Source organism: Balaenoptera musculus, chromosome 1 (genome assembly GCF_009873245.2).
Source record: "Balaenoptera musculus isolate JJ_BM4_2016_0621 chromosome 1, mBalMus1.pri.v3, whole genome shotgun sequence".
Taxonomy (NCBI): Eukaryota; Metazoa; Chordata; class Mammalia; order Artiodactyla; family Balaenopteridae; genus Balaenoptera; species Balaenoptera musculus.
Window position 1 is genome coordinate 183,619,557 of NC_045785.1, and position 27,230 is coordinate 183,646,786.

General features: G+C 57.3%; 1 protein-coding gene across 2 annotated transcripts in view; it reads left to right on the forward strand.

Moving 5' to 3' along the window:
• The first annotated feature begins 17,072 nt into the window (after positions 1 to 17,072).
• Positions 17,073 to 27,230, forward strand: part of PKP1 (plakophilin 1) — a 41,795-nt gene continuing 31,637 nt past the window's right edge. Inside the window, exons 1-2 of one of the 2 annotated variants that reach the window (XM_036840483.1) lie at positions 17,073 to 17,628; positions 26,548 to 26,645. In XM_036840483.1, coding sequence (XP_036696378.1) covers positions 17,283 to 17,628; positions 26,548 to 26,645 — 444 coding nt within the window. In that variant the 5' untranslated portion in view covers positions 17,073 to 17,282. The remainder of the gene's footprint in view (positions 17,629 to 26,547; positions 26,646 to 27,230) is intronic. The other variant, XM_036840430.1, reaches the window with a different exon arrangement.

The following is a 27,230-nucleotide window of genomic DNA, read 5'->3' on the forward strand; positions in this document are numbered from 1 at the left end:
ACATGGTACATGCTTATCATAAAAATCCAAATAGCACAGAAATCCACAAAGGAAAAAGTAATAAAACACCCCAGATCCCACCACCCAGAAATAACCAACATAAATATTTGCTGAACTTCGGTCTTGACACATGTCTAAGCATAAAGACAGATAGAATGGTAGACAGATGATAGACAAACAGAAATAATGGTATAAGAATGGGATCACATTACATGCTTTGAAAGTATGAAAAGGTTAAGTTTATCTGTGGTTACATATGATAGAAAAAGAAAAGGAAAGCTGAAGGCATTATTTGACCTTGGATAAATGATTCATAACCACAAGAGACATCTGTACCTATAAGATCCCTCTATAGACAAGGAAATAAATTATTTTTTGAAATCGTTTTAAAAGCCTGTAGTTGTTGGTGTTTTTGAGTTATGCTTTTATTGTAGACAATGCGCTGACCCCTGCACTCCATCCCTCCCCTTCTTCCACATCCTGATTTTTGTTCTTATAGAATTTTCATCTTGTTGGCAGTTTATTTAAGTGCTCCTATTCTGCTCTGCGTGTAACTGGATGCACCGACTCACCACCAGCCCTTCTTCTCCGGGTTCCTCAGCTTGAGTCACTCCAGTTTCTGCCTTATATTGTTGGATGGTGTTTCCAAGAACTGGCTCTCATGTCTGAGGGTCCCTCTGCTGACTTTCGACTTCAGCCATGCTTTCCCTTCCCTCCGTGTGTTGTGGATATTTCTTCATGGTCTCCTGGTGTTGGATGTGGGGAAATCTGAGGCTATCCTGAGTTTCCTTCTTGTGTAATGACTTGTTTTTTCTCTGCCTGCACACCTGAAAAATTCTTCATGCTTTGAAGTTCGGTAACTTAAACAGGTTACATCTCTGTGTTGACCAATTCTCTATTTTTTTTCTGAGATTATTCCTGGTGTCCTTTCCATTGGTAAATTCAGTCCGTCCTTTATTTAAGGGCAGCCTTTTCTGTACAATATCCCCAAATATCTTTTCTATTTCATTTGTATGGTTCTCTACTTTAAGGATATTAATTATTCTTACATTAGCTGATCTTTATTGATTTATTTTTGTCTCTCTAATTGCTTTTCTCTGCATTGATTGTGAGAGTTTCAAGTCTCTCCTTTGTGCCATTCTATTTTTAGCCTTGTTTGTTGTTGTTTCTAAATCATTTATTGGGTTAGTAATGGTCGCTAGTTCTCAGTTTGTCTTCCTGACCCCGCAACCTCTTTTTATCCCATTCAGTTTTATTATCCAGTCTTTGAATATTGTAGTAACACCTTCTCTAAAACAGGATGCACTAGGGAGGAATCTGCTTCTGTTTTCCGCTCAGGTTTTCTTCCAGACTGGGCTCTTCCCCCATCTCTTTCACACTTTGCTCCTCCCCCTGCACACACCCCCACACACCATCTCCCTGCACCCACAGCATATTTGCAGAGTTGCTGTGCTATTTCTTTTCCATACTGCTTATGCTGACACAACGGCCCCATCCACACCCTCCATTAGCTGTGATATAAAGCGGATGAGTCACATCTGTCTTGTATTGTTCCCCGGATTGCCTCATGCATGTAAGTCTTGCCCTCATGCCTTCGGCGTCCCGAGGACAAGAGCCATTCTTCACCCTCCTCTGCTCCCCGTTGGGCATGCCACATGCAGGGGCTGTCTGAGTTCTAACTCCAGTGACCACAGGTCGGGGCTGAACCAAGTTCTCAAGCCCTGAGAGACATTTTTATAATTACAGAGGACTCTCCACAGCTGTTCTGGGAGCTTATGAAGGGCAAAGCAAGAGAAAATGTGTTTAAATTACACAAGAGAAATTGAGGTTACTCAGAAAACATAACTTGCTAAATTCCAAGAATTCACCTAACACTAAATTTACAGGAGCAAAAAAGCTTGAGCTTATTTCAGTTGGGGAGGGGGTTTTGTTTTTCCCATCTCCTCTGGGTGCAGAGTTTGTTTGAGAAGCTTCCACACCTTGCATCCAACCTGTTAGGGAAAGTTTTCTGGAACACCAACACCACCAGCGTTTAATAAATACCTACTCTGTGCTGGGCACTTGATGTTTATCTTCCCTCTTAATCCTCTCAAAGCTATCCTACATGTTGGTTTTCATCAGTTTCTTTTCACAGATGAGAATATTGAAGTACAGAGAGGTTAGGTAACTAGTCCAAGGACATAGACAGGTGAACTTCCCAGACAGGAGCACAGACCACCTGTCCCCCCAAAGCCTTGCTTCTTCCGCTGCTGCCTCCTAAGTTGGCCTTCAAGAAGTGTGAGCAGTTTTAGAAGAGGCAAGGGAGATAGGATGGGGCTTGGAAGACAGAGATCAAGAAGCTCTGGGTAATGGAAGCAAAAAGGATGAAATGGCAGAGGTAGAAGTGAGAGAGGGTCTGGGTCTGTCCCCAAAAGAACTGAAAGCAGGGACTTGAGCAGACACTTGCACACCCATGTTCACAGCAGCGTTATTCACATTAACCAACGGGCGGAAGCCACCCAAGTGTCCATTGTCAGAGGAATGGATAAGCACAGTGGGATCTACACTTACAGCAGAATATTATTCAGCCTTCAAAAAGGAGGAAATTCTGACACCTGCTACACATGGATGAACCTGGAAGACATGCTCACTGAAATAAGTTAGTCACAAAAGGACAAATATTGTGTGATTCCACTTACATGACCTAGAATAGTCAAACTCATAGAGACAGAAAGTAGAAGAGTGGGTGCCAGGGGTTGGGGGGGGCGGGTAGGGACTTATTTTTTTTTAATAGGTACAGAGTTTCTGTTTCAGAAGATGAAACGGCTCTGGGGATGGATGGTGGTGATGGTCGTAGAACATGTGATGCACTTAATGCCATTGAACTGTGCACTTAAAAATTACTAAAATGGTAAATTTTATGTTATGTATATTTTATCACGATTTTTAAAATGCAACCCCACAAATTAGCTGGACCTGTCATGTTCTTTAAAAATTCAGGTTCCCTAGTGGCAAGATGGGAATAAAGACACAGACCTACTAGAGAATGGACTTGAGGACACGGGGAGGGGGAAGGGTAAGCTGGGACAAAGTGAGAGAGTGGCATGGACATATACACACTACCAAACGTAAAATAGATAGCTAGTGGGAAGCAACCGCATAGCACAGGGAGATCAGCTCTGTGCTTTGTGACCACCTAGAGGTGTGGGATAGGGAGGGCGGGAGGGAGGGAGATGCAAGAGGGAAGAGATATGGGAACATATGTATATGTGTAACTGATTCACTTTGTTATAAAGCAGAAACTAACACACCATTGTAAAGCAATTATACTCCAATAAAGATGTTAAAAAAAAAAAATTCAGTTTCCTCAGCCTCGCCCTGGACTTGGGTGGGTTCCTAAAGTGTGCCTTTTAAGAGAAGCACTCAAATGGTTCTCGTGGTCTCTAGTTTAAGGACCACTGGCCAGGATGGAGACCTGACTGGTGACAGACAACCGGGCTGGAGGAGCGCGTGGAGGTGACCAGTCTTCCCGAGTCCGGGGGGCTGTGCCCGTCTTCCCCTCCTGGGCAGCCGGCCATCTCTGGGAGAAGCCTGGGGGCAGCAGCTCCAGGGAGCCCCAGGGGCGGGTGTCTAACCCACGTCTGCCTCGCTGACACCATCAGCAGGGCCGTTCCCTTGGAAAGAGAGGCTCTGGGGACGGGGAGGGTCCAGCAGGTCACCTGGCTCCTCTTCCCATCACTGCCAGATTCCCTCGTACCGTGACCCTCTCCTGTCTGGGTCCCAACGTGGTTCACTGTTCAGAGAGTTTCATCCACAGGGAGTGGCCCGCGGAAGCGTCTGGGAGCGGGTAGACACTGGCTGGCAGCCTGAGGGCCGCGCTCACGTGAGCCAGAGCAAGTGGAATCACCTGGCTGCAGGGGAGTGCTGTCACCGCTGCTTTTATTCCCCGTGGACCAGGCCCACCCCCTGCCCAGAACAGCCCCTTCTCAGTTATCAGGGATCCCAAACAGGAGGGCACTGCAAGGCCTCCCTCCGGAACCAGGGCCTGGGGGTCCCTCCCCTCCTCCCCTCTCCTCCCCGGGGCCCTGCCTCACTCTCTTTCTGTCTCTGCACCCGGGTTCTCTGCCTGCTGGGCAGCGTGGTTGACAAGTGGGTCCCCAGCCCCCAGAGCACCCCAGCCCCACTTTCAGGGTTACTCTTCCTGGATCGGTCCACCATGGCCAAACCTGTGAACGGGCTCTGGGACCCCGCTGCTGCCACATCCCAGGAACTGATGTGAGGAGGGGGGTCATTCCCACACAAGCGGAGCTCCAAGGGTCCTGATCTGCATGCGATCCTGTGCCGACACCTAGGGGCTCCCAGGCTCTCCCCCACCCACCCCGTCTTCCCAAACGGCTCCCACATCCCTGTCTTTGCAGAAGCTCTTCTGTCCAGAAGAGCAGAGCTGGGCAGGAGCAGGGCCAGGACACAAACCAGTCCTTCTGGCTCCAAGCCCTAGCCCAATTCTGTCCCCCAGGCTGCTGTGAGTTTTCTGTGTAAAGCGGTGCCTGGCTTTCAAATCTCCCCTGATGTGGTCCAGGCTTTTTTTCTTCTTTTCCCTGTAGTTCCTCTGTGATTAGACTAATCTGGGAGACATCTTGTCCATGTAGAAAGGGGATGATGTAGAGAGCCTTCCACCCAACAGAAGGAGAAGGAAGACACTCCTGAGACCCGGGGTGGGCACAGGAGGGCAGGGGAGGCATGAGGGTCCTGCCCTCCCCCCCCCCCCCCACAACCGGGTTCCATTCAGGGGAAGGAAGAAGTGTAAGTTAGGGGTAGAAACACCCAGAGAGTTTGGTGGGGGTCCCCATGCAGGAGTCACCCTCCTAGCTTCTTAGTATATGGACCCACAAATGGCAGGCCCCTTAGAAAAGCCCAGTGGTCCCCATGGGGCCACATCCAAAAAGGGACAGAGCAGCAGATTAGGTGTCTGGAGAGGTGGTCCTGTGCTCTTGTCCCCCAGCTCCCTACAGCCTTGCTGAGGCATGTGCTGCTTCTCCAAGGTCCTGCCCCTCCCCCATGAAGCTGCAGGAGGGGCTGAGAGTGCTGACTGGCACATTTGCCAAGGAGCTGCAGCGGGCAAAGCAGCCACAAGGCTGCAGGGTGGCACACACCCAGGCTGGGAAGGAGGTTTTGTCACGACCAGGACTCAGGCATCTTTGGGGCCAGGAGAGCTGAGGTGGGGGGAGCCTGGCCAGCCGGGGAGATGGCGCCGCCCCCTTAGGAGCAGCCCCAGGGCCTCACCTGGGACGGGGCAGGGGGACCTGCAAACAGAAGGCGGAGGGCAGACCCCCACTCTCCTACACCAGGAGGGTGCCCTCGGGCACCGTTGAGATAAGCAGTAACAGCCCCGATGTGCAGTTTCAATGTTGAAGTCATCACTCACCCAAGTGACTGTGAAAGAAGACAAGACAGATTGTTATAAACCAGCACCCCAGTTACCTTAAATGGGCAAGTTGGTTTGTTTCCTGCTATTGGTCTGTACCATGATCAGAATCAGAAAGCAGGCCAGTGAGTTCCCTGGAATTTGGTATAGACAATAAGGTAGTTTCCTTTTTTTTTTTTTTGGTATATTTAAATATATTATGTAAACATTACACATCTACAAACCTAAAGCTTTATACCTAGAAACTGAGAGATGCCCCAGTCTTGGTCAGAGCCCCCTGGCCTGGAGCGTGGAGCAGCTGTTCAGACAGGACTGGGCTGGGCACCAGGTCCCCTGAGCCCCCTCCCCAGGGGCTCGGCTCTGGCCTGCAGGAGGCTCTCCCTCCCCGGCCAGTGGGCTGAGTAAGGCGTCTCTCATTGTCAGACCAATGCTGACGGGAGAATCAGCACCAACAGCAATTAGGGTAATTGTTCTGTTTAGACGTAACCAGACTTCACTGCAAGGGTTGAGAGAGTCTTCATCTGGCAGCATCCCTAGAGGGCTGCCTGCTGCTGTCCCGGCTGTCACAGTGGCCACCCCGCCAGGGCTCGTGGAGGGAGAGCGGGGCGGACGCGAGGTCGGGGTGGGGAAAGGAAAAGCCCCTGCCGCCCGGTGGGGGGCTCTGAACCTGCCTCCAGCATCCACTGGCGCCGCCTTGCCTGCCCGCCTTCACCCACAAACGGCATCGCCATGGAGACTGACAGCCACGCCCGCCCAAACACCTCGGGGCGGCCGTTTCCCAAGGGAAATGAACCTCGGCTCCCCCTGACCCGCGCCTCCCTCCTGCCCCGACCCCCTCGGCAGCGGAGGCCCAGTTCACAGCCTCCCCAGCTGCTCCCAGTGGAGTCAACACACTCAGGGGACCTGGAGAGGAGCTGGGGCCCCGCCTCCAGGACAGTGGGGAAAGGGGAGGAGCCGGGTGGGACTCGGGGGACCCTGGGGACCAGGTGGACGTTATGCCATCACCTGGCAGGTTGGACTCTAGGATGAGAGGGGAAAGCACGGGCGAGGGTGGCCGCAGCCGCCGCTCCCTGGCCATCCCCATCCATAAAGGGGACAGTAGTCAAGAGGGGCGCTGGTGGCCTGGCGTCTTCTGTGGGGTGCTGCCCTCAACCATCTTGCTTTATTTAATCCTCGTAACAAGCCTGCCAGGTGGGTGCTGTCACCCCCGTTTCACAGGCTCCGAGAAATGACGTGTTTGCTCGAGAGGTCGTTAACCGATGAGAGGTGTCTTTGTCTCCAAACATTGAGTCTTAATTACACTGTTGTGGGTCTTAAACACATACATTTGTTCAGGCCTTTGCAGCCTACAAGGTGCTCTCACACCAGTAGCCTGTCTGTTCTTCAGACAGTGCCCTGGGGAAGGTGGTGGCTGGGAGGCCATGGCATGTTGGAGGGATCACAGTCAGGCGGCCTGGCCTGAGACCCGTCACTCTAAGCGTGGTCTGAGCACAGGCATCGCCGAGCTGCTTGTCAGAAGTGCAGAGCCCCGGACCCGCTGAAACAGAACCTGTATCGTAAGGAGATTCCCAGGTGATTCAACACATGTTCAGATTTGAGAAGCACCGACTTACAGCATCTACCCCAAACCCCTCATTTCACAAGCGAGGAAACTGAAACCCAAAGAGGCAACGACTTGTCCAAGGTCACACAGCAAGTTGGAGGCCAAGCCAGGCCCAAACCTCTGCTTCGTACCAGGCAGTGTGGGGGACAAAGACCCCAGGGCAGTGCTCTTTCCCCCTCGAAACCCATCCTCCCCTCGCCTATCCACCTCCCACTGCTCATTAAGCCAAGCCATCTGAGCCCCAGTGTGACGGTCTGTAAGAAGGTCCAGCGGGGCTTCCCTGGTGGCGCAGTGGTTAAGAACCCGCCAGCCAATGCAGGGGATACGGGTTCGAGCCCTGGTCCGGGAAGATCCCACATGCCGCGGAGCAACTAAGCCCGTGCGCCACAACTACTGAGCCCACGTGCTGCAACTACTGAAGCCCGCGCGCCTAGAGCCCGTGCTCCACAACGAGAGAGGCCACCGCAATGAGAAGCCTGTGCACCGCGAGGAAGAGTAGCCCCCGCTCACCGCAACTAAAGAAAGCCTGCGTGCAGCAACGAAGACCCAACACAGCCAAAAATAAATAAATTAAATTAAAAAAAAAAAGAAAGTCCAGCAAATCCTGAGGAAGTTTCTGAAAAAAACAAAACAAAACTTAAACTAAGCTTCCTGTTGAAGCCTGGTGGACCATCCTACCATGAGGATGGACCCTGGGAACCAAGCTCTTGGCCAGTATCACAGATCAATAACTGGACGGGAGCCCTGCTCTGGCTTTCCTCCCAGAGAAGCACCCCAGTTTACCCACCTGAAAAGAGGCGTCAGGGCCTCCCAGGACGCATAAAACTGCCCAAGCTCTCAGAGTGAAAGGCCCATCAACAGACAGGGCCCCATTCTGTTTGCTTGTCGGGTTTAATTGTGGCTGCACCGCATTAGCTGCCTAAAGACGTCCCATTAAGCGGGATGTATGAAGCCATGGCACCCCGTGGGGGGGCGGGCACGAGGCTGACTTCCTGGCCGAGGTGTGTAACTGGCTTTGTAAATTCCTCCCAGGGAGGTGACGTCACCGTGGCTACTTTTCCCCCCGAGTCCTTGGAGCACATTCTTTTCTGGGTACGAGTGAAACCAAACAAAAAGTCGGTGGCAAAGGGCAAGGGGCGAGAGGTTGGCCGTCCAGTGCTGGGCGGGAGCTGCTGGTCCCTGCGTGTTGCCATTGCCAAGGGGCTGTGTCATCCCGGAGCCCCTCCCCGGCCCCAGGGGCCGGCCCCGGCTCTCACACCCCCCCAGCCAGGTGCCCCATGGGCCGGCCCCGGGTCTCACACCCCCCCAGCCAGGTGCCCCACGGGCTTGCTGGGAGGCCGACAGCTCAGGCCAGGTGGCCGAGAGCGTTTCGGAGTTAGTGTCTCCGTTTCCCAGGGCGGACGCACACATCACCACACACTTGGCGTCTTAACACCAGCAATGCCTTCTCTCACCGTCTGGAGGTCAAAACTCCACAATCAAGGTCTGGGCAGGGCTGGTTCCTCCTGGAGGCTCTGCGGAGGAATCTGATCCGTGCTCCAGCCTCTGGGGGTCTTGACGTCCTGGGCTGGGGCTGCACCACCCCACCCCGTGCCTTCTTCTCTGGTTCCATCTCCCTCTGCCTTTTCCTGGAAGGACACTCGTCATGGGCTCCAGGGCCCACCCAAAACGCAGCGTGACCTCATCTCAAGATCCTTACCTTAATTACATTTGCCCATATAAGGTCCCCTTCATGGGTTCTGTGGTCAGGTCATGGACACGTCTCTTTTGGGGGATGCCACAGTGTCCCCGACGACTGTGTGCTTCGGCAGCTCTGTCCACCCCAGACTGTCCCGTGCTGTGTGGCGGGCGGGCGTGGAGGGAAAGCCCGCGGCTCGGCGTTGCAGGAAGGACCTCTGAGACTCAGCTCGGCCACTGAGTCCTGCAGCCCCTCTGGGCCCCATCCTCACAATGGGGGCGTTAACGGGGGCGGACACTTCTCTCGGGAAACTGATGGGCAGATCCCAAGAGATCAGGACAGGAAACCATTTTGCAGACTAAAGAACTAGGTAAATATGAAACAGGGTCATGAATCCGTGTGCAAAAAGACAAGAGCAGAGGCAAAAACCATCCAAGCCAGCCAGTGATCCAAAAAGCACTCACTCCTGAGGGCCACCTAGGATTTCCCTTTGCAGGCCTAGGAGCAAAACTCTTCATCCTGGACCACACGTTTGCCTTCCACTGTTCTGCGGTCCCCACCGTTCCCTGTGTCCTAAAAGGCCTCAAGTTTTGTCTCTATGTCACTTTGCCCACCCTCCCCGGCCCAAGTTCTGAGCTGAGGGCAGTTGCAATGGGTTTATCTGGCTTAAGCAGAGTTCAGAAGTCACCAGTTTCCAAGACAGTGGGGTGGGGGACAGAATCCTCCGTGACAGAGGCCAGGCCGCCCAGGGTCTCCTTGGGGCAGGAGGGGCCAGCACTGGCAGATGTGAAGTGTGTGGAGAGGCGCCTTTGGGAAGGAGCGAGAGGAGCCCGGCCCCCTGGCCCTGGGGTTCCTCCCCAGCTCCTTGTCACAACGGGCCCAGGTCCAGCTCCAACCCCAGCAGGGCCTCTGGGATGACAGTACCTCCTGGAAGGAGGGTGGGGGGACAACACAGTGCCCAAAGAGGCCTCTGGCCGCGGGACGTCGTAAGAGAACACGTGGTATGTCGCTGGATGGGCGAACACTCGCCGAGCCATTGTGATGGCTCGCGGGGACCTTACAGTGAGCTGGGGGACGCAAGACGTGCTGAGTGGCACGAGGTGCGGGGGCAGCGGTACGTCCAGCTCAGGACACCCGTGGGGAGGGGGCAGCGTGTGAGCTGGGCTGGGGGGGGCGTGGCTGTCACGGGGTTGAGTGCGGAGGGGGAGCAGCGGCCCTGCCAGGTGACCCCCCGTGGCTCCCAGCTCAGGCCGGGCCAGGGGGAGATGACAGACGCTGTGGGAGCAGCCTGCAGCCCGGGGCCCCGCTGAGCACCGATGCCCAGGCGCCGGCCTGCTTGTTACTGGGGCTCCTGATGAGAAGGCACCCAGACGGGCAGTCCGGGCAGAGGCGAGGGGCGACACAGACCCGGCTCTGCCTCCCGGCAGGATCTCAGCCCGGCCCCAGGCCCGAGCATCTTGGCTCCCACCGGTGCCCACCCGTGGCCTGGCAGGCTGCAGCCCAGCAGCTCAGAAGAGGAACACTGCCGGGGTGCCAGCTGCCCCGGGTGTGGTTGCCTATCTGCCGGCGCCAGCGGGTGACGCACCCAATTATCAGGAGGCGGTGAGGGCTGCGGCCGGGGTAGGTGACTGTGAGACCCAGGGGCGTGCAGGGCCCGCCGGGGGCCTGCCAGCTCTGCACCTCCCACGGCAGTTCTGGGGCTGCGGCTCCACCTCCCAAATGCCACGATTCTCCCAGCACAGGAACCCGCTCTCAGACTCCCCTCAGGCTTGTCACCCAGCCCCACTGTCCCCCAAAGGGAGCAGCGACCCGGCCCCCGGGGTGTGGGAGGCCTTTGTGAGGCGGGATCACCAGGCCCCTCTGCTCTCTTCCGACGAAGCAAGGGGTTGACCAGATGGCCTCTGAGACCCCCTCGACCTCTGATGTTCTGAGGCTCCCAAGGTCGGTGATGACGGAGTCACGACTGCTAGAGGAGAAGAGAGGCGGGGGGGGGGGGGGGGGGGGGGGGGGGCGGCCGGGCAGTTCGATGTGGGAGCAGAACCAGGGGAGGGAGGGTCTGGAGGGGAGCGCAGGTAGACAGGAGGTGCTGCCGGAAGAGGGAAGGACGCTCTGATTATCATTAAGCTCCTGCAATATACCAGGCACCAGGCTAGAGGTTTGATAAATATTTTATACATATTTATGGTCACAAGAAGGCTGTGAGGTGGGTGTGACTAACCTCATGTTACAAAGGAGGAAACTGAGGCACAGAGAGGTCAAGTGGCTTGTTCAAGGTCACACAGCTAGCAGTGGTCCCCAAAGCCCCTGTTCTTGTTTCCCAGGCTGCCTCCTGGGAAGGCCCTGGAGTCTGCGCTCCAGCGGCTTCCGGTCCTGCACAGCCATGTGCCTCCCCGCCCCCGCCCCCCAATCCTGAGGCTGGGGTTCTGCCTGAGGCTGGGGTTCTGCCCGAGCCCAGGTCCTATCGCAGGTTTGCAAAACATCACTGCTGGCCAGGGGGCAGGGCAGCTGGAAAGGCGGGTGCTGGGTTTGCCGGCGTGGGGAGCACAGAACTGGAATTTTAGGTTGGCAGAGGCGCGGGGCCCAAGCAGATCTAGTGCTGACAGCAGCCCGTTGGGCCGGGCTGGACCACGGCTGGGTTATTCATCACCTTCCCAGCCTCCCCGGCCGCCGCCCCACCCACCGCACCCAGGGAGACCAGAACTGCAGCTCTGAAAGGTTCTAAGGTGCTGGGGGACGGAGCGCACACCCTGGCCTTGTCCCTTAGCCCCCCGGCCCAGCCGCCTAGGACTCACCCAGGCTCCCCCTGCTCTCCGGGCCTCGGCACCCAGTCTTCTGCTCGTTCTCCCTCCACTGCCGGTCCTGCCCCCTCATCTGGGCTGAGGACAGCAGAGGCGGATGAATGGGCACAGGCGCCCCTCTTGTCCCAGCCTCGGGCATGGGGGGCCCGGTCACGTGCTCTCATCGTCCAATCAGGGTCCTTGCGAAGGGCTTGGGGCGTGGCCTCTGCCGTTCCCAGCCCCTCCGTTTTCCGTACCCTCAGTGGGGGCCGGGAGCCTCTCTGCGGCCCCTCTGGACCCTCCGGGGAAAATGACCCTGGACGACAGGGCTGCGGGCACCCACACCTAGGGTGGCGTGAGGTAACACCAGGAGTCAGGTCCAGGGTCTGTCCATTCCTACCCTGTTCCCCTGAGGGCAGCGAGGGTCCAGGATTCTGCGAGGGGTCAGCACAAAGTCCATTCACGCAGATCCATGGGAAGATGACTTCCTAGATTGGTTTCTCCTAAGATGACCAGGCCAGGGCAGGAGGGGAGGGAGTTCTGACTTCCTGATGTGGGTTTCCCTCAGGAAGTGCGAGGGCAGGGGGGCAGGCTCCTTGAGCTCCCTGGAGGCGTGGGTGATGGGCTGGGGCCGCGGGTGCATCCCCGGGGTATCCCTGACAGCAGGTGGTGAGACAAAGGTCGTGAGAGAAATCAGTGTTTAGAAAGGCAAAGGCTCGACCAGGCTGCACTCAGCATCCATTATCCCAGAGACCTGGCTCTGGAGCAAGAGGGTGGACTCGGTTGAACGCAATAAGCATTTATTGAGCACCCAGTGTGTACCAGCGGTGTGGATGGTGGGGAAAGAGAAACGAATAGCACACAGCCCCTGCCTCAGGCTAAGAAGGTGACGGGGGTGGGGTGGGGGGAACCGTAACACAGGTAGGCACCTGCTACAAAGTGTCCCAGGAGAGGGCACTGAATTCATTCATTGTTGGGGAATTCCTCGGCAGGGATAAACAGGACTGATGAGCTGACAGGTGGCAGGAGGCAGGGGTGGAGGGTCTTGTCCCCCTCGTTTCAGGCCTCTCAGTGGCCTCTCAATCCTCTAAGAATAAGATTCAAACCCCGGATAGAGGTCTAGAGGGTCCGGCACAGTCCTGTGCTGGTGGCCACTGTATTCACACATTGAGGCATTTGAAATGTGGCTGGTGTGTCTGAGGAGCTGAAATTTTTACTTTTTTAAAATTTATTTTAAAAAATTTTTAAATTGAAGTATAGTTAATTTATAATGTGTTTCAGGTGTTCAGCAAAGTGATTCAGGTATACATATATATATTCTTTTTCAGATTGTTTTTCCTTATAGGTTATCGCGAGATACTGAGTAGAGTTCCCGGTGCTAGACAGTAGGTCCTCGTTGTTTATCTGTTTTATGTATAGTGGTTTGTATCTGCTAATCCCACGCTCCTAGTTTATCCTGCACCCCCCCCCCCCCCGCCTTACTTCATTTAGCTGTAACGGGTTCGATCAGCACAGACACAGAACATTTCCACGCAGAGCTGCGCAGGACAGCGCTCCCTGCCCGCCTGTGTCCACCTGTGCGCACACCGAGGCCACACTGGTCTGTGGGCCCCGAGGACGTGCCAGGCTCATGGCCTTTACCCCATGGTTCCCTCTACCTGTGGCACCGTCCCCCACTGCTGAGATGGGTGGCCTGCACGCCCCTCTCTGACCCCTCCCTGACCACCGCTCAGAGGGTGAGTGAGAGCGGACCCGGCCATCCGTCACAGTTTTGTCCGTGGGGACTGGCCTGCCGCGTAGCCGTTTAGCACTCGGGACAGACTTACATGACAGCCTGAGTGAGCCGCACGGCAGAGGGACGTATGTGCAAAGGCACAGGGGGAGGCACCGGCGCCGGGCGAGTCAGGCAGGGCTGGCAGGAAACAAAATGAGAAGGGAGGCTACTGAGAGGTGGGGGAGGGGCGGCGGGGTCCCCCAGGGAAGGCGCTACAGCTCCTGAGTTGGGCTGCCACCGGGGATCCCACTAGCTGACCGGGGACTCAGCTGGAAGAGACCAGGCAGCCGGAAAGCCCAAAGCTGCCCGGGACAGGGAGGGGGCAGGTGAGGAAGGCCTGGGCTGCACAAGGGGTCCACCCAGGAAGCTACCGCTTCCAGCTCCGTTTGGGGTTCAGGTGGAGGCGGCCCCCTCAGCTGCGGGGCTGGAAACAGCAAGGAGTAGCTTCAACCCTTAGAAGCAGCAGGAGCCCCAAAGGCGTCCTCTCAGCCTCCACCTGAGCCAGTGCTCCTACCCGGCCCAGCCGCCCCTGCCTCCCCCACCTCTAGGAGGTGAGCTGGATAGAGGCAGGAGCTTTGTCTCTTTCAGCCTCGTGTCCTGGGACGGGCCCTGCCTCGTGGGAGATCCTCACGAAATACTCATTGAACGAATGAATCCATATTCCGCTTCTCGGAGAGCCCTGAGTGTTGAGAGTGGAATCTGGGTCCCAGGCAGTCTGCAGGGCAGGCAGCAGAGGATAAGACCCCCATCCACACTCATCAGCCCAATGTCTTTGAAGATGAAATTGACTCATCTTGTTTCCGAATCAAGTCAAAATTAACTTCTTCCGAGACGCTTTCCCTAGACCACCCCACACCCTGTAAACTCAAGTCCACTCACACCCACTAGGGTGTTTCACCATCTAAAGACATGCCGTTCAGAGTGTGCTCACCTCCGGGGCCTCTGCGACCTCTGTTCCTCACTTGGGGATTGTGACCCTCTCCTCTGGCCTGTCTCAGGGGCAGGGCCCCCAAGGGGCGGGGCTTGGGCAAGCAGGAGAGAGAGGTGACAGGAAAAGCTGTGGCCCAGACCAATCTTCCCAGCCGGAACAAACCTCCCTGTGGCCCCAGACCTGTGGCTTGAGTCACCTTCCTTTCTTTCTCCCAGGTCGGGGATCAGACTTGGTTCAGATCCCGGCTGCGCCGCTGACTTCATGTTTCTGAGTGTGTTTTCTCACCTGCAAAACGATACCTCCTGGGGGGTTACTGGGAGATAAAATAGTGTCTGCAGAGTGGACGAACTGTTGGTGCCGGCCCTCCCTCCATCCATGTCCACATCCAGACTTTGCTTCACCTTGTTATTGGGGTAGGAGAGGCAAAGTCCAGAAGACCTGATTCAAGATTCTCCTGCTCTAAAAACCCCCATAACTGACAGCTGAATTATAGTGTTTGGGCTACGGTGGACTTGGGGAGCTATCAAATCTACCTCCTTGCTTTACAGATTTGGTGGGGAGGATGGAGGAGGGCACCTGTCCAGCATCATGAATCGAGTTAGGGATACAGCTGGAACTGGATCCCAGGTGGCCTGGCTTCCGTGCCTTGTGATGGAAACAGATGCTGTTAAAAGGTTGGTCCATGGAAGGCTTTTAGCCACTGCTCGTCACAGGGAAATCTCAAGGAGGTAGCCTGGCACCGTCACCGAGTGCCCAGGTGCTGGATCCAGGCTGCCTGTGCTCGGCCCTGCCTTTGCCACTTACCAGCCTTGTGACCTTGTTGAGCCGGTTTCCTCATCTGAAAAAGAAAGATGATGATGCTGGTACCCACCTCATAGGATGATCGTAAGGATTCAAATGAGATGGTCTATGTAAAGGGCCCAGACTGTGCCTGATTTGTAGGAGCACAGCAAATACTTGCTGTGGCTATCAATATATCAAAATGTTAATATCAAAATAATAGAGAAGCATCTAGAAAAACTTCATATCTGGAAACCATTTTAAAGATAATCAGTTTCAACCTCCAGGGGCTAAGTATGGCCTATTATAGCAATATGGGCTACTCCTGTCACATCCTTCAGGGCCCTTCTACATCCTAAAGGTGGCAAAATTATCATTATTTAAAGATGTAATTAACATTTATTATGGCTAGCATATTAGGTTGTAGATGGGCCAAATGCATGATACAATGGACTTGTATTTTTACGTGCTGTCATGTATACTTTATAGGATGTTGGGGCCCTTCTGCCATCGGTGTGCACTGTACTTTAAGGCCCATTTTATAGGACTTTTATAAGGGAGGCCAGATAGTGCGGAGGGGAGAGCACCAGCCCTGGAGTCACCAGGCCCCATTGGAATGTAGGCTTTGCCACGTATTAACTGGTGACCACGGGCAAGCTACCTCCTCTTCGAGTCAGAAAACTGCAGAGGCTGGGCTGGACGATGTCCAAGCCTCTGTCCAGCCCTGACAGACTATGGCTCAAAGCAGAATCTTACAATCTGAAGTGATAATCAAGGTCTACAGGGGTTGAACTTTGGTATCTATGACATACTGTTGGTCACATCTCTGGTTTATTTGACTCTAAGTTCTTAGGGACATAACCCTCAATTATAAAACTATTTCTGTTGAATCCATGAGGTGCTTTACGATTTTCTGCTCTGCACGTGGCTCCCAGGAATGCGTTATGGAGAAGAGCTGGGCTCTTGCATATAACATCCAGGTCTCAGGAAGCGAGCGAGTGACCAGCATGTGGTCCCTGAGACCATCCCTGGGCTTCTCAAGTCTACCTCACAGAATTCCCGCCGAGCGTAGATTCTGAGGGTCCCTTCCTCTGCAGAGCAGAAGGGCAAGCTGAAAGTGAAGGGTGCGAGCTGTGAGTGCCAGCTACAAAGGACAGCAGAGGCGATGGCTGGAGGAACCCAGAACACAAAGAAGGGGACCGGACTGCACTGCCAGTTCAGCACTGAATGTCCAGCATGGGAACCCCGAGTCGTCAAGAAGTGCATAAATGTGCTCAGGGTCTTTTGCTAAAGGGGGAAAGGCAGGGGTGTGCTGCCCTTAGAAAGATTTCCATCAACATAGCTTTAAAGTATTCAGTTCCTGTTACACACCAGATTCCCTGGCGCCAGCTACCTTGGGGCCTGAGGACAATGCTACAAGAATGAAGCATCACTACACACGCCCCAGGGAGTATGGGAGAGTGCACACAACGTCCTAGGATAATAAGTCCACAACCGGGTAGTTTTAAGGGGTAGGCTACCTTACGGTTTTTCAGTAAGGATCTGGGTAGGATTCAAATTAGACTTAATTTACCTTAAATTAGCTAGTCTTCATTTATTCATCCATTAAAACATTTTTATTGAGCCCCTAAGATGTACCAGGCACCCATTTTAGGGGCTAAGTCTGGAGTTTCAGAGACATCCACTGTTTACCTGGTGTTTCCCCTGGCATGCCCATGCCCTGGGGGGTTGGTTACTACTTTGTGGTTTTGCATCTCAAGTCTCATCCTGGTGTGGGCTTCAGGCCCTCACCCCCTCCCCGCAGGTTGGAAGCTGTCTTAGAGCAGAGCCTTTGGACCGGGCTGTGCTCCTTGCCGTCAACCTGGGAGCCCCCATCCACAGGGCTGGCCTCCGCAGTGACCTCTGCACGGAGGCAGATGGGCATCTGGCTGTGCAGGGGGCCCAGTCGAGAAAGACTCCTTTTTCCTAGAGAGAAGTCTCTCTCAGTCCCGAGCTGAGCACGCACTCTATCCCTGAGCGCGCAGGACCGGGACAGAGGGCGGCTCCCCGGGCGGAGGCCTCACCTCGGCAGGTCGCGGGGAGAGGGAAGGGGGACAAAGGAAGAGAGAGCACGGTCCAGGCTCGGGACTTGAAGCCCTGCCCCCAGAGCGCCCGGCCCGCAGCTCAGCGCCCGGGGCTCCGCTGGAGCGGCCGCGGCGGGGAGGGGGCGGCGCCGGGCGGGGCGGTATATCCAGTCCGGCGGAGGGCGGGCCCGCCAGTGCCTGGACCAGGACGCGCCGGGAGCAGCAGGCGGGAGCAGCAGCCGGGAACCGTCACGCGCGTGTACCGTCGCTCGATGGCTCAGGGAGCCGCTGAGCACGGGAAGAGCCCCCTCCCGCTGCCGCCCAGCACGCCGCGCACCCCGCGCACCCCGCACACCCCGCACACCCCGCACCTCGCATTTGGCCGCTCGCTCTCCGGGCCCGCGCCCCGCGCCGCCATGAACCACTCACCGCTCAAGACCGCCCTGGCCTACGAATGCTTCCAGTTCCAGGACAACTCGACGCTGGCTCTGCCGTCGGACCAGAAGATAAAGACCGGCACGTCGGGCTGGCAGCGCGTGCAGGAGCAGGTGATGATGACCGTCAAGCGGCAGAAGCCCAAGTCTTCCCAGTCGTCCACCCTGAGCCACTCCAACCGAGGTAAAGGCCGGATGCGCGCGTGGCCGTGCGCCCCTCCCGGGCGGCGGGGTGCGGGGCGCGCGCAGACCCCAGCAGCGCTCCCTCCCGCCGCCGGGGCTACTGTGCAGCCGCGGCCCGAGCCGCTCGGCGGCGTGCTCACGGTGTTGGGGGGTGGCGGAGTGGTGGGAGACGCAGTCAGGGCCGTTCTCGGGGCCCAAGGCTTTCTCTTCCGCGGCCTGCGCCGGGGAACTGTCTCCGTCCGCGTCCTGTCTTACCCGGTCGCCCGGGGTCGTGCGCCTCCCTCACCCCGCCCCATCCTGCCCGGACTTAGCTGCGGGATCCCAGTGGCTGGGGGGGTCTGGGGGGAGGGCGGTGCGTGGTTGCCGGGCAGGCAGGGAGTCACGGAGGGGCGGGCGGCCGGGGAGGTGGCGCAGGGAGCGGACAAGCCCTTGTGACTGCGCGGCGTGGTAGCGGGAGCCTCACACCTGGAAGAGGCATGTGTGGTTCCAAGGTCGCCCCGGGCCAGTGCGGACCCTGGGGACTGAGGCCGGGAAGGGGTCCAGGATGCCCTCTTTCCCGTGGCTGAGAGAAACCCACTTTCCCACGGGATTTGCCCTGCCCCACGCAGCTTGCCTGGAAACAAGTGCCCCGAAGTAGGGAATTCGGTGGACAAGGTTGGGAATCCCCCGCCCCCGACCCCCGCCTTGCTGGCCCCTCGTGGTGGGCACTTGTCCATCTAGGTGCCGGCCTGGCCAGCCCTCTCCTCTTCACGGTAAGGTCCCCCACCTGGGGGCGGCCAGGAGAAAGGGGTGGGACCCCTGAAACGCAAGGAGGAAGGTATGATACCTGACAGGGCCCTGTGTGGAGGATTTTTAGACCAAACGCTTTCATACAGAGCATTCCCAGTGAGAATTACACACAAATCAGGGCACCTTCTATTTATTTATTTAGCTAAATTTAGTTAAATGCTAATAAAGACGCTGCAGACTGCAAACCAGTACGGTTCAACCAAGATTTATTTATTGAAAAAAAGAGATATATTGATCAAGTCAGGTGTTCATGAGAGAGCGGGGAGAATGGGGTTAGTAAAGAGGGGGGGACAAAGGAAATGAATCCTCACCCATTCTCCCACGCGCGCGCGCACACACACACACACACACGCGCGCACACACACACACGCACGCACACACACACGCACACACACACGCACACACACACACACACACACCAGCTCACGATTTCAACCTCTGTGCCCCCGCCCAAGTGGCCACTGTAGAGCTGAGGGGGAGAAAATGGCTGGCCGAGGACTCCCCTGCACCCCAAACCCAAAGGCCTGTGCGGCTGTGCCCCTTGCCCTGGCCTGGGCCCCCTACTCCTCTCCTGCCAGACCCCCGCTCAAGGCCACAGCCTCCAGAGCGCTTGCCTCCTTCCCTTTTGTTTGGTGCCTTGGTAGCTGCTTCCAGCCTTTTTTGGAAGTAGGTTTGGGAGACAAAGTGCCCCTCCTTCTGACCACAGCCCAGTCACAGCTCAAGCCCACCTCCTCTCTCCCTCGCTGAAGCCTCACCTGTCCCCATCCCACAGCCGCTCCGTCCCTGGCCTGAGCTTGGGGCTCACAGCTCCAGAAAAGTCTCAGACCAGCCCCGGTGCCCCCCGATGGGGCGCTGGCTGAGCACTGTGGCCTGGCCTCTCTCTTTGTGGGTGACATCCACCCCTCTTCTCTCCACTTCTGCATCCCAAGGTCCTCCGGGGGCGGCAGCAGGCAGGGGTGGACTCTGGTGGCTAGCGTGTCCCTCCCCGAGGGCTGGCCCTGTAGGCGTGTCCCCGCTACCCTTTGCTCTGACCAGTTTCCCCAGCGGCACTGTAGCTGGGAGAGGCCGTCAGGCCACCTGCAGCTGGTTGATCTGGTTTTCTGGTTGATCTGGCTTTGTCTCCTCGCCAGCGCTGCCCCAGCGTCCCCCGGTTTGCTTTGTGACTGCCTCTCCCCGCTTTGGTCCCTCTTTGTCCTGTTGATTTCACTCCATGTGTCTGCTCTGGTTCCCGGGAGGGGTGATTGGCGGCTGTGGAAGGACCACACCCCAGGCCATCCCCCTGGCCCCCCGGACAGACTCGAATTCTCTTTCACTTGCCTGAGAGAGAAGAGCAGGTTTCTCTGGGGTCTTTGATCCTCCTGGGCCCCCGCCCTGCAGAAGGCCAGGCGCGCCCCACTGCCCGCAGAGGAGCTGCCTCTCCCTGTAGCCCGCGGAGGACAGTCAGGAATCAGCCACCCAAGGTCCTGGCAGTAGGAGTGCCTTTTGTTCGGAGCCGGCCCCATAGGGCTGCCTTCCATCCTGTCAGGGAGGGGCCTTGAGCCTCCAAGGGCTGGGTGTGGGACCCCGTGGGAGAAGCCTGGCATGAACGCCCGTCTCTGCCGTGCCCTCCCCAGAACACGGGCCCAGACACATGGCCCACCCTGTCAGGCAGTCCCGGTTAGGGAGGGGTTCTCGGGGGCCGGAGACCCTGCAGGAGGAGGCTGCTTGGGACCTGCCCACCCATCTTTTCCCGAATGGGGCCCCTGAGCATTGCTGCCCACGCTTCCTGAGGGTCCCCGTGGGCAGCGGGGTAAGACCATGTGGGAAGCGGGAGGAACGTGGGGACGTGGCTGCCCAGCCGGAGATCGGGGCTGGGAAACACGACCTCCTTGTGGCCGGCGGGTAGTCCCTGCGGGGCGGACCGTGGGGCGGGGGACTGGTGCACTGTCGTCTGGCCCGAGAGGAGACGCTGCCATATTCATGTCCTTTCTACTCCGCTTGGAATCTCTTCCTAAAGCTGAACCCAAATCTCCTCTGATCCAAGTCCAAAGCTGCCGCTGCCACACGCGCGCGCGCACACACACACGCACACACACACACACACACACACAGCTCGGTGGAACCGGCTGCCTTCTGCACATCACTCCAGGGAGTCCTAACCCACGCGCTCTGCCCACTGCCCCGTGAGCCAGCATCAGCCTTGGGCCCGAGGGTTCTGTCTCCACTCTTCTCAGAAGCACCATTTCCCACCTGTGATGGTCAGAGGTGGGGGTGGGGTGCGCTGGGCAGGTGTCCTGCTCCCCGGGGCCCTCCTGGGGGCAGGCTTGTGCCCAGGGGAGCCAAGACCCCGTCTTAGGGCCCCGCTGGCCGGCTCCCTGGATTCGTGGGGGGCTGTGTCTCGGCGTGAGCCTCCCCCCGGGGAGGTTCTGCTCTCTCTACTCTCCTGGAAGGGTCCTGCCCTGACCGCAGGCTGGGCACAGGTGTCTCTTCTGGGGTTATTTCCTCGGGACCAAAGCTGAGACGGGAGGAGGTACGTGACGTCTGTGCTTAGGCCTGCCCCAGCAGGGAAACATCTTCGTTAACTTCAAGCGGACCAGTTCTCATTTCTTCACAGTGCCTCTCGTCTGGGAGCTGAGGGCTTAGCCAGAATTTCCACCGGCCTGTTACAACACATGCAAAAATGCCGAGTATTCCAGGGTGTTCCCCCTGGATCCTGCTCCTTTGCTAAGCTCATTGACAGAGATTAGAAAACAAATAAACAAAACAAAAGAAATTCCTCTCCCCACACACGGAATTGTAAATATCAATAAGCCACTTGTTCTAGGTTTAAAACTCTGGGAGCTACTTCTGCGATAGGGTGTGACCCGTAGAATTTATGTGATGTTTGAACAAACAAAATGGAGGACTGTTTTCCATGGAAGGTAGCCTCATGTGAGGTTCTTTGTAAGCACACACCACACAGGCACGCACGTATGCACACGTATACCCACCGCTGTGCACACACACACGCGTGTCCTCACGCACACACGCATTCACACACAGCCCGACTCGCAGCTTGTGCGGCGGCAGGAGTCCAGCTGGTGTCAGGAGGCTTGAGTTCTCTCCGATCTGTTGCCAACTGGTGTGTGATCTTGGGCAAGTATCTGCCCCTCTCTGGGTCTGTGCAACTGTAAGAGGTGGGGTGAGATCATCTCCAGATATTTCACTGGAAATAGATGTATAACTCACTGCCTCTGCAGACCGTTTCCCCAAACCGTCTGCAGCTGCAAAAAAGCTCCTCCCCTCAAGACACAGCCCTCAGGGTTTCCTTCCAGGAAGCATCAAATCACCAAAAAATATCCCCCAAAGCACTGTTCTTAAGCATGGTTACACATCGGAATAGTCTGGGAATTGTAAAGAATGCAAGCACCTGGGTCCGGCCCCCAGAGGTTCTGGTTTAGTTAGTATGGGGACAACGTGGGCATGTGGACTTTTAAAGACTCCCAGGCGATTCTGATATGCAGCAAAGTTCAAGAATCCTTGTTCTCGTCCTCACCCTCCCTCACACAGAGACCCACTGTGGGGACCACCCCCATCACAGGCACACATCTCTACACACACACACACACACACACACACACACACACACACACACAGGGATGGACATCTAATGTGGCAGTTGCTGCTGCCGATGTTTTACCCTGGGCCCCCCTCGGGGGGCTGAGCCCAGGCCCCAGCATGCTCCCACCCTCAGTCCAACACTTAGGCTTAGTGGTGGCCACACACAGATCATCAGAAGGAGAAGCAGGATTCCAGCAGAGCTGGGTTTGAACACACCCCAGTGTGCTTTGGTGTTTCTGTTCTGTACACGTGCCCAGGAAAGGGCAGAGACTGCGCCAGAGTGTCAGGTGGGGTTGAGCTGAACTCCTCCCGTCCAGGAAAGGGCGGCGTGTGCACGAGCGCCCCGCTGGCCTGGGTGGAGGGCAGAACATCCCCTGCGATGTTCGAGGGGCAGGAGCTGGGCTGCGGGGCAGTCCGGGGGCCCAGACATCTCCATGCCTTCTTCCGACAGTTCTTCTTCTTGTCTAACTTAAATTCCTCTTGCTGTGGACCTCGCCCTGCTGGGCACCCTGGATGGGAGGGATTTAGGGGGTGAAGTCAAGGCGTTTCTGAGGCCGAGGGACAGTGGGCTTCCTTTCTGAAGCTTTTTGTGCGAAGGAACAGATGTAAGTGCAGAAGCAGCTAGAAGAGGCAGGAGCCTTGTGAGAGGCAGGTTCACAGATACCGCTCTGTGCGCGGGCCTGTGGCTAGGAGGGGCGGGGGCGTGGGGAGACTGGGGTGGAGGAGAGGCGTTTCGGACAACCTCTGCCCCTGGGGCAGCCCTTCGGCCAGGCTGGGCAGTGCCTCGAGGGCCTTGTCCAGGTGGAGTCTGGTCCTGGGCCGGGGTGGGTGGAGAGCGCCCCCAGCAGACACGCACAGAGAATGTACAGCACAGAGTGTGTCGAGCAGGTAGACCGAGCGCTGACACGGCTCCGAGGGAGAGCTGGGGCGCCGCGGTGGGGTGGGTCTTCTCCAGGAGGAGCTGGGTTGGTGCAGGGTTTGGGCTCCAGGGAGAGGCTTGGCTGAGAAGGGGAGCAGGAATGTTTCAGGCGTGGTGGGTGTGACCCATGGAAAGCTGGGAGGTGGAAGGATGAGTCATCCCTGCAAAGGTTCACCTGTCCCAGTGGGGAAGGAGTCCCGGGGGTCCTGACAAAGGGCCGCCCAGTGACACAGGGAGAGTCAGGCCGCCGTGCAAGGCCAAAGGGAAGGGGCGCCGGGGTGCTGCCGTGTGCAGGGTGGGTTTTCTGAGATGGCTTGTCACCCGGAGCGAGGCTCGCAGCGTAGGGAGCGATGCTGGTGCACGGGGAAGGCAGCCCTTTGCTCTCTGACCCCGGGCTTCTGTGGGAGGGCAGATGCCTCGAGGCAGACACGCAGTTGGGCCACACGGAAAGGCCCATGGGCCCTTCCAGCGACAACAGCGGGCGCAGTGCTCCCCGGGAGGTGGGGTGACTGTGGGGCAAGCTGGTGCTGGGACCCCCCTCCCTTCCCACCCCTGGGCCAAGAATCCTCCCTGAGAATATAGCCTTGGGCGTTCTGGCTCCAGTCTCTCCCCGGTTCACCGACCCGCCAGGGACCACTTTGGGTGGGAGGGGGGGGCCTGGCTGAGTGGAGTCAAGGACCCCAGTCCCCTGCTGCGGTTATGGGGACACTGAGCCTCAAGGCACCAGAGCCGGGCAGGGGGACCGTACCTCACCGTACCCTGCACTGAGAGGACAGGCAGCCTGGGGCGCGGGGACCAGGTGGGGGTCATCAGGAAAGGCTTCCTAGAAGTGACGTCCAGAGAGGTCAAGGGGCCAGTGGAGAAGTGCAGGCCATCAGAGCTGTCCCGTCACTCTCAGTGAGAAGCTCCATGTTCTTCCTGCTGAACTTGACTTTCAGAGGGTGGTACTTCCCAACCAGACCCCCCAGGGTCAGGAGAGGGAGCGCTCACTTCTGCTGTGGGAGCAACAGTCTCACGAACGGCTCGCCTCCCGCCTGCACCCCTCTGGGTATCTGGCACACTGCAAGGTGTGACTGCAAGTGTGTAAGGTCTCTGGACTCCCCACCCTTGAAACCTCGGCCCAAGGGCAGCTGCCTCCTGCCAGAGAAGCAGTGCTGGCTGGTGTGATGGCAGCCTCATTCTCACAAGGAGGCCAAACCAAACAGCTCACGGTGGGAGTCAGGCAGTCTGACCCCCAGTTGCAGGTGATCTTGGGGAGATGCCTTCAGGAGCTGCCTGGAAGGGCCTGGAGGCCTTGGCCCAACCAGAAGTGAGAGTTACAACCCACACCTGTCATCACCACCATCCCCCCTGGGTCACAGGGACTGGCCTTGGAATGATGGGGTACTCCAGAGGTCATCTGCCTCCACGGCAGAGAACTCCCCACCTGTCACACAAAGGAGAATGAGAGGGAGGTGGGCAGGTGCAGGGTGTGGGGGAGGATATGCGTCACCTGATGACCAAGAGGGCGAGTGACATCACTGCTGACAGACTCCCTCCCGAGCAGGGCGGAGGCCCCGTGGGAGCCTGCCCTCCACGCAGCCTCCTGGGGACGCCTCTCCCAGAACTCTGTGTCTGTCACCACCCCAGATTTTCCATCCAAAGCAGCTGGCTGACCCACGCTTGCCCTTGGGTGAGAAATCCCTGCCCAAGTGAACCCTGCCCTGCCCTGCCCTGGAAGGGGTGTCAGAAGTGGGCTGGACGGAGGGGAGATGGACGGGACACTGGCTGTCGGCCACCGGGGTTCCTGGCTGCAGCCCCCTTTCTCGGTGAGAGCGAGTTCTGGGGGTCCACGCCCATGAGGTTGCCTCCAGACTCCTCCTGACGAAGGCAGCTTTTCCAGAGCTTCCGGAGAAAGGAAGAGGCACGAGCTGCCTGCATTCAGCAGGGAGCTTGGAGTAATTCAGAGCCTCAGGGGTGTCCCTTCTGGAGCCAGGCCTGGGCCTGGAGCTTTCTGGGGTGGGGACACCTCTGGGGGCAGCAAAGGAGGTGGTGATGTAGCCTTTGATGCCCAAACTTCTTCCTTGCTGAACCCTGTCTCTAGAGAAGAGAGGTCAGGCTTCCCTGAATGCCATCAGGCACGAGTCACTATAATCACACAACCACGGGACCTTGGGTTACAGAGAGGCCAAACCCCTCTTTCTATAGAAGAGGAAGCCGAGGCCCAGAGAAGGCAAGTGCCTTGCCCAAATGCCAGAGCCAGGACCAATTCCAACACCACTAGGCGCCCAGGGCAGGGGGTCTCTGCCACAGCTGGCAGCCCCAGTGGCCAGTTGATCCTCCGTGATGGGGGGCATGGAGAATCAGGGGCACCGCCCCTCCTGTGAGCTGTTGGGGGTCACCTGGCTCTGGACAGAGGAGGTGGCACCAGGCAGGGACATCTGCCACAACCCAAAGCTGCCCCTCTGCTCTGTCTTCTCCCCCCAGCTCAGATGCTCCAGCGCCCACCCCCAAAGGCTTGGGAGTCTGAGGGGGCACAGCCGATGGGGAGGGGTGAATTGAGCCAGGTGGGATCCCGGCCAGACCCTTGCCCTGATGCTGGGGTCAATCCCCTCTCCCTGGATCGACTTTCCCCAGGGGCCATCACTTAGTAAGAGTGTAGGACCACCCTTGCTCCGGATGCCCAGGCCATAGAGCCATGGTTCCTAGTCTAGGAAATGGGGCACCAGGCAGGTTGTGACCTGGGGTACGGACAGCAGGACAGCCTCTTGGGCGGGGCCCGGTTACAGGTTTTGAACTTGGGTTTACAGACGGTTGCGATTCAGTGGCTGCGGCCGAGGAAGGAAGGCAGACTCGGCACGGGACGCGGCGTGAGCAAAGCCCCGGGCAGGTCACTGTCAGCCGTGCTTCAAGGGCAACAGGACAGCGGGCAGAATTGGGCTGTCCTTTTCGGGTTCCCCAGCCATCCGGTGAAGGAGCCTAGCGTCCAGGCTGCCTTGTGAAATCCAAAGCCACTTTACCCTCAATAATAGTAATGACACTCTGTCCTCCCCGGAGCCTGTCGTCTGTGGGCCCCCAAGCACTGGGAAAACAGTTAATTAATCCTCACCGGGCCTCTGAGGTTGGTGGCCGCTCCCCCTTCAGCAGCTGGGGCACCTGGGAGATGCAGGAGGGGGCGGAAGGCTGGGCTCGGGAGCCAGAGTCCCGCGTGGCGTTGGGCTGGGACCCTCCGGAGCTGCCCTGCGGCCCTGAGGCTCTGGACCTGGCATGCGGAGCTCCTGGCTGTCGTCCCTGAGTGGGAAGGTCATCCTTGTAGAACTCGGAGTTGTGATTCCCTGGACCGGGACGACGGGGGCCTGAGGCCCTCCAGGCCGACTCCTGACCTGTAGGTGTCAGCCCACCCCTGGCCACAGGGGTAGACCCCCAGGAAGGGGTCGGCCGAGGCCCTCGGAGCTGACCCTGCAGCCATGTGGCTGTGGAGGGGCGGGTGGAGAGAGGGAGGAAGGCGAGCGGAAGCCTGGCTCTGCGTCCGCCTCCTCCAAGGCCTCAGCCCCGGTCTCCTCCGAGGTCCGCAGGGCACCAGATGCAGAGGGGACACCATGGGGACGAGGGCTGGGGGGAGCGAATGGCCTAACCCCTGCCCCTGTCCTCAAGGTTCCATGTATGATGACAATTACAACAGCTGCGGGACCACCAGCCGGAGCAGCTACTACTCGAAGTTCCAGGCGGGGAACGGCTCGTGGGGTTATCCGGTAAGGAGCTGCTTCCCGCAGGGTGTCGGTTCAGGCTTTGTGGAGGAGAAGGCGTGTCCTGGTTGCCGAGACAGTGATGCGGGGTGGGAACGGTCCCCGAGGGGAGGCCCCCCCAGCTCTGACCGGGTCCGTTTGCTTGGCCATCATTTCACACGTGGCTCTTACTGCAGCCTCCTGTCTGACTGGATATTTCTGAATGTCTCAGATGAGAACATTTTAGAAAAAGCATAAAGGAAACATCATATTAAAAAAATCCATTTCCCAATATATCTGATTTGATCATAGATTTGAAAGAAGTTTGAATTCTCATGGTCCAGTCATGTATAGATTAGATGTTTCTAGAAAAATCCCGAAGGGACCCTCTCCTCAATATGTGCTGATGACCAAGGATGTGTGCCCAGGGGGGAATGTGGCTTGAGTTTGTAAGTTGGACAAACCCGCGTTCAGATTCTAGCTGTGTTACTGCTGAGCATGTGACCCTGGGTGAGATTCTTCTACCTCTGGGTCTCAGTTCCCCCACATGTAAAATGGATATAACAAAGTCTACCTCTGGGGATTGTTGTCAGGACTAAACGAAATAATGTG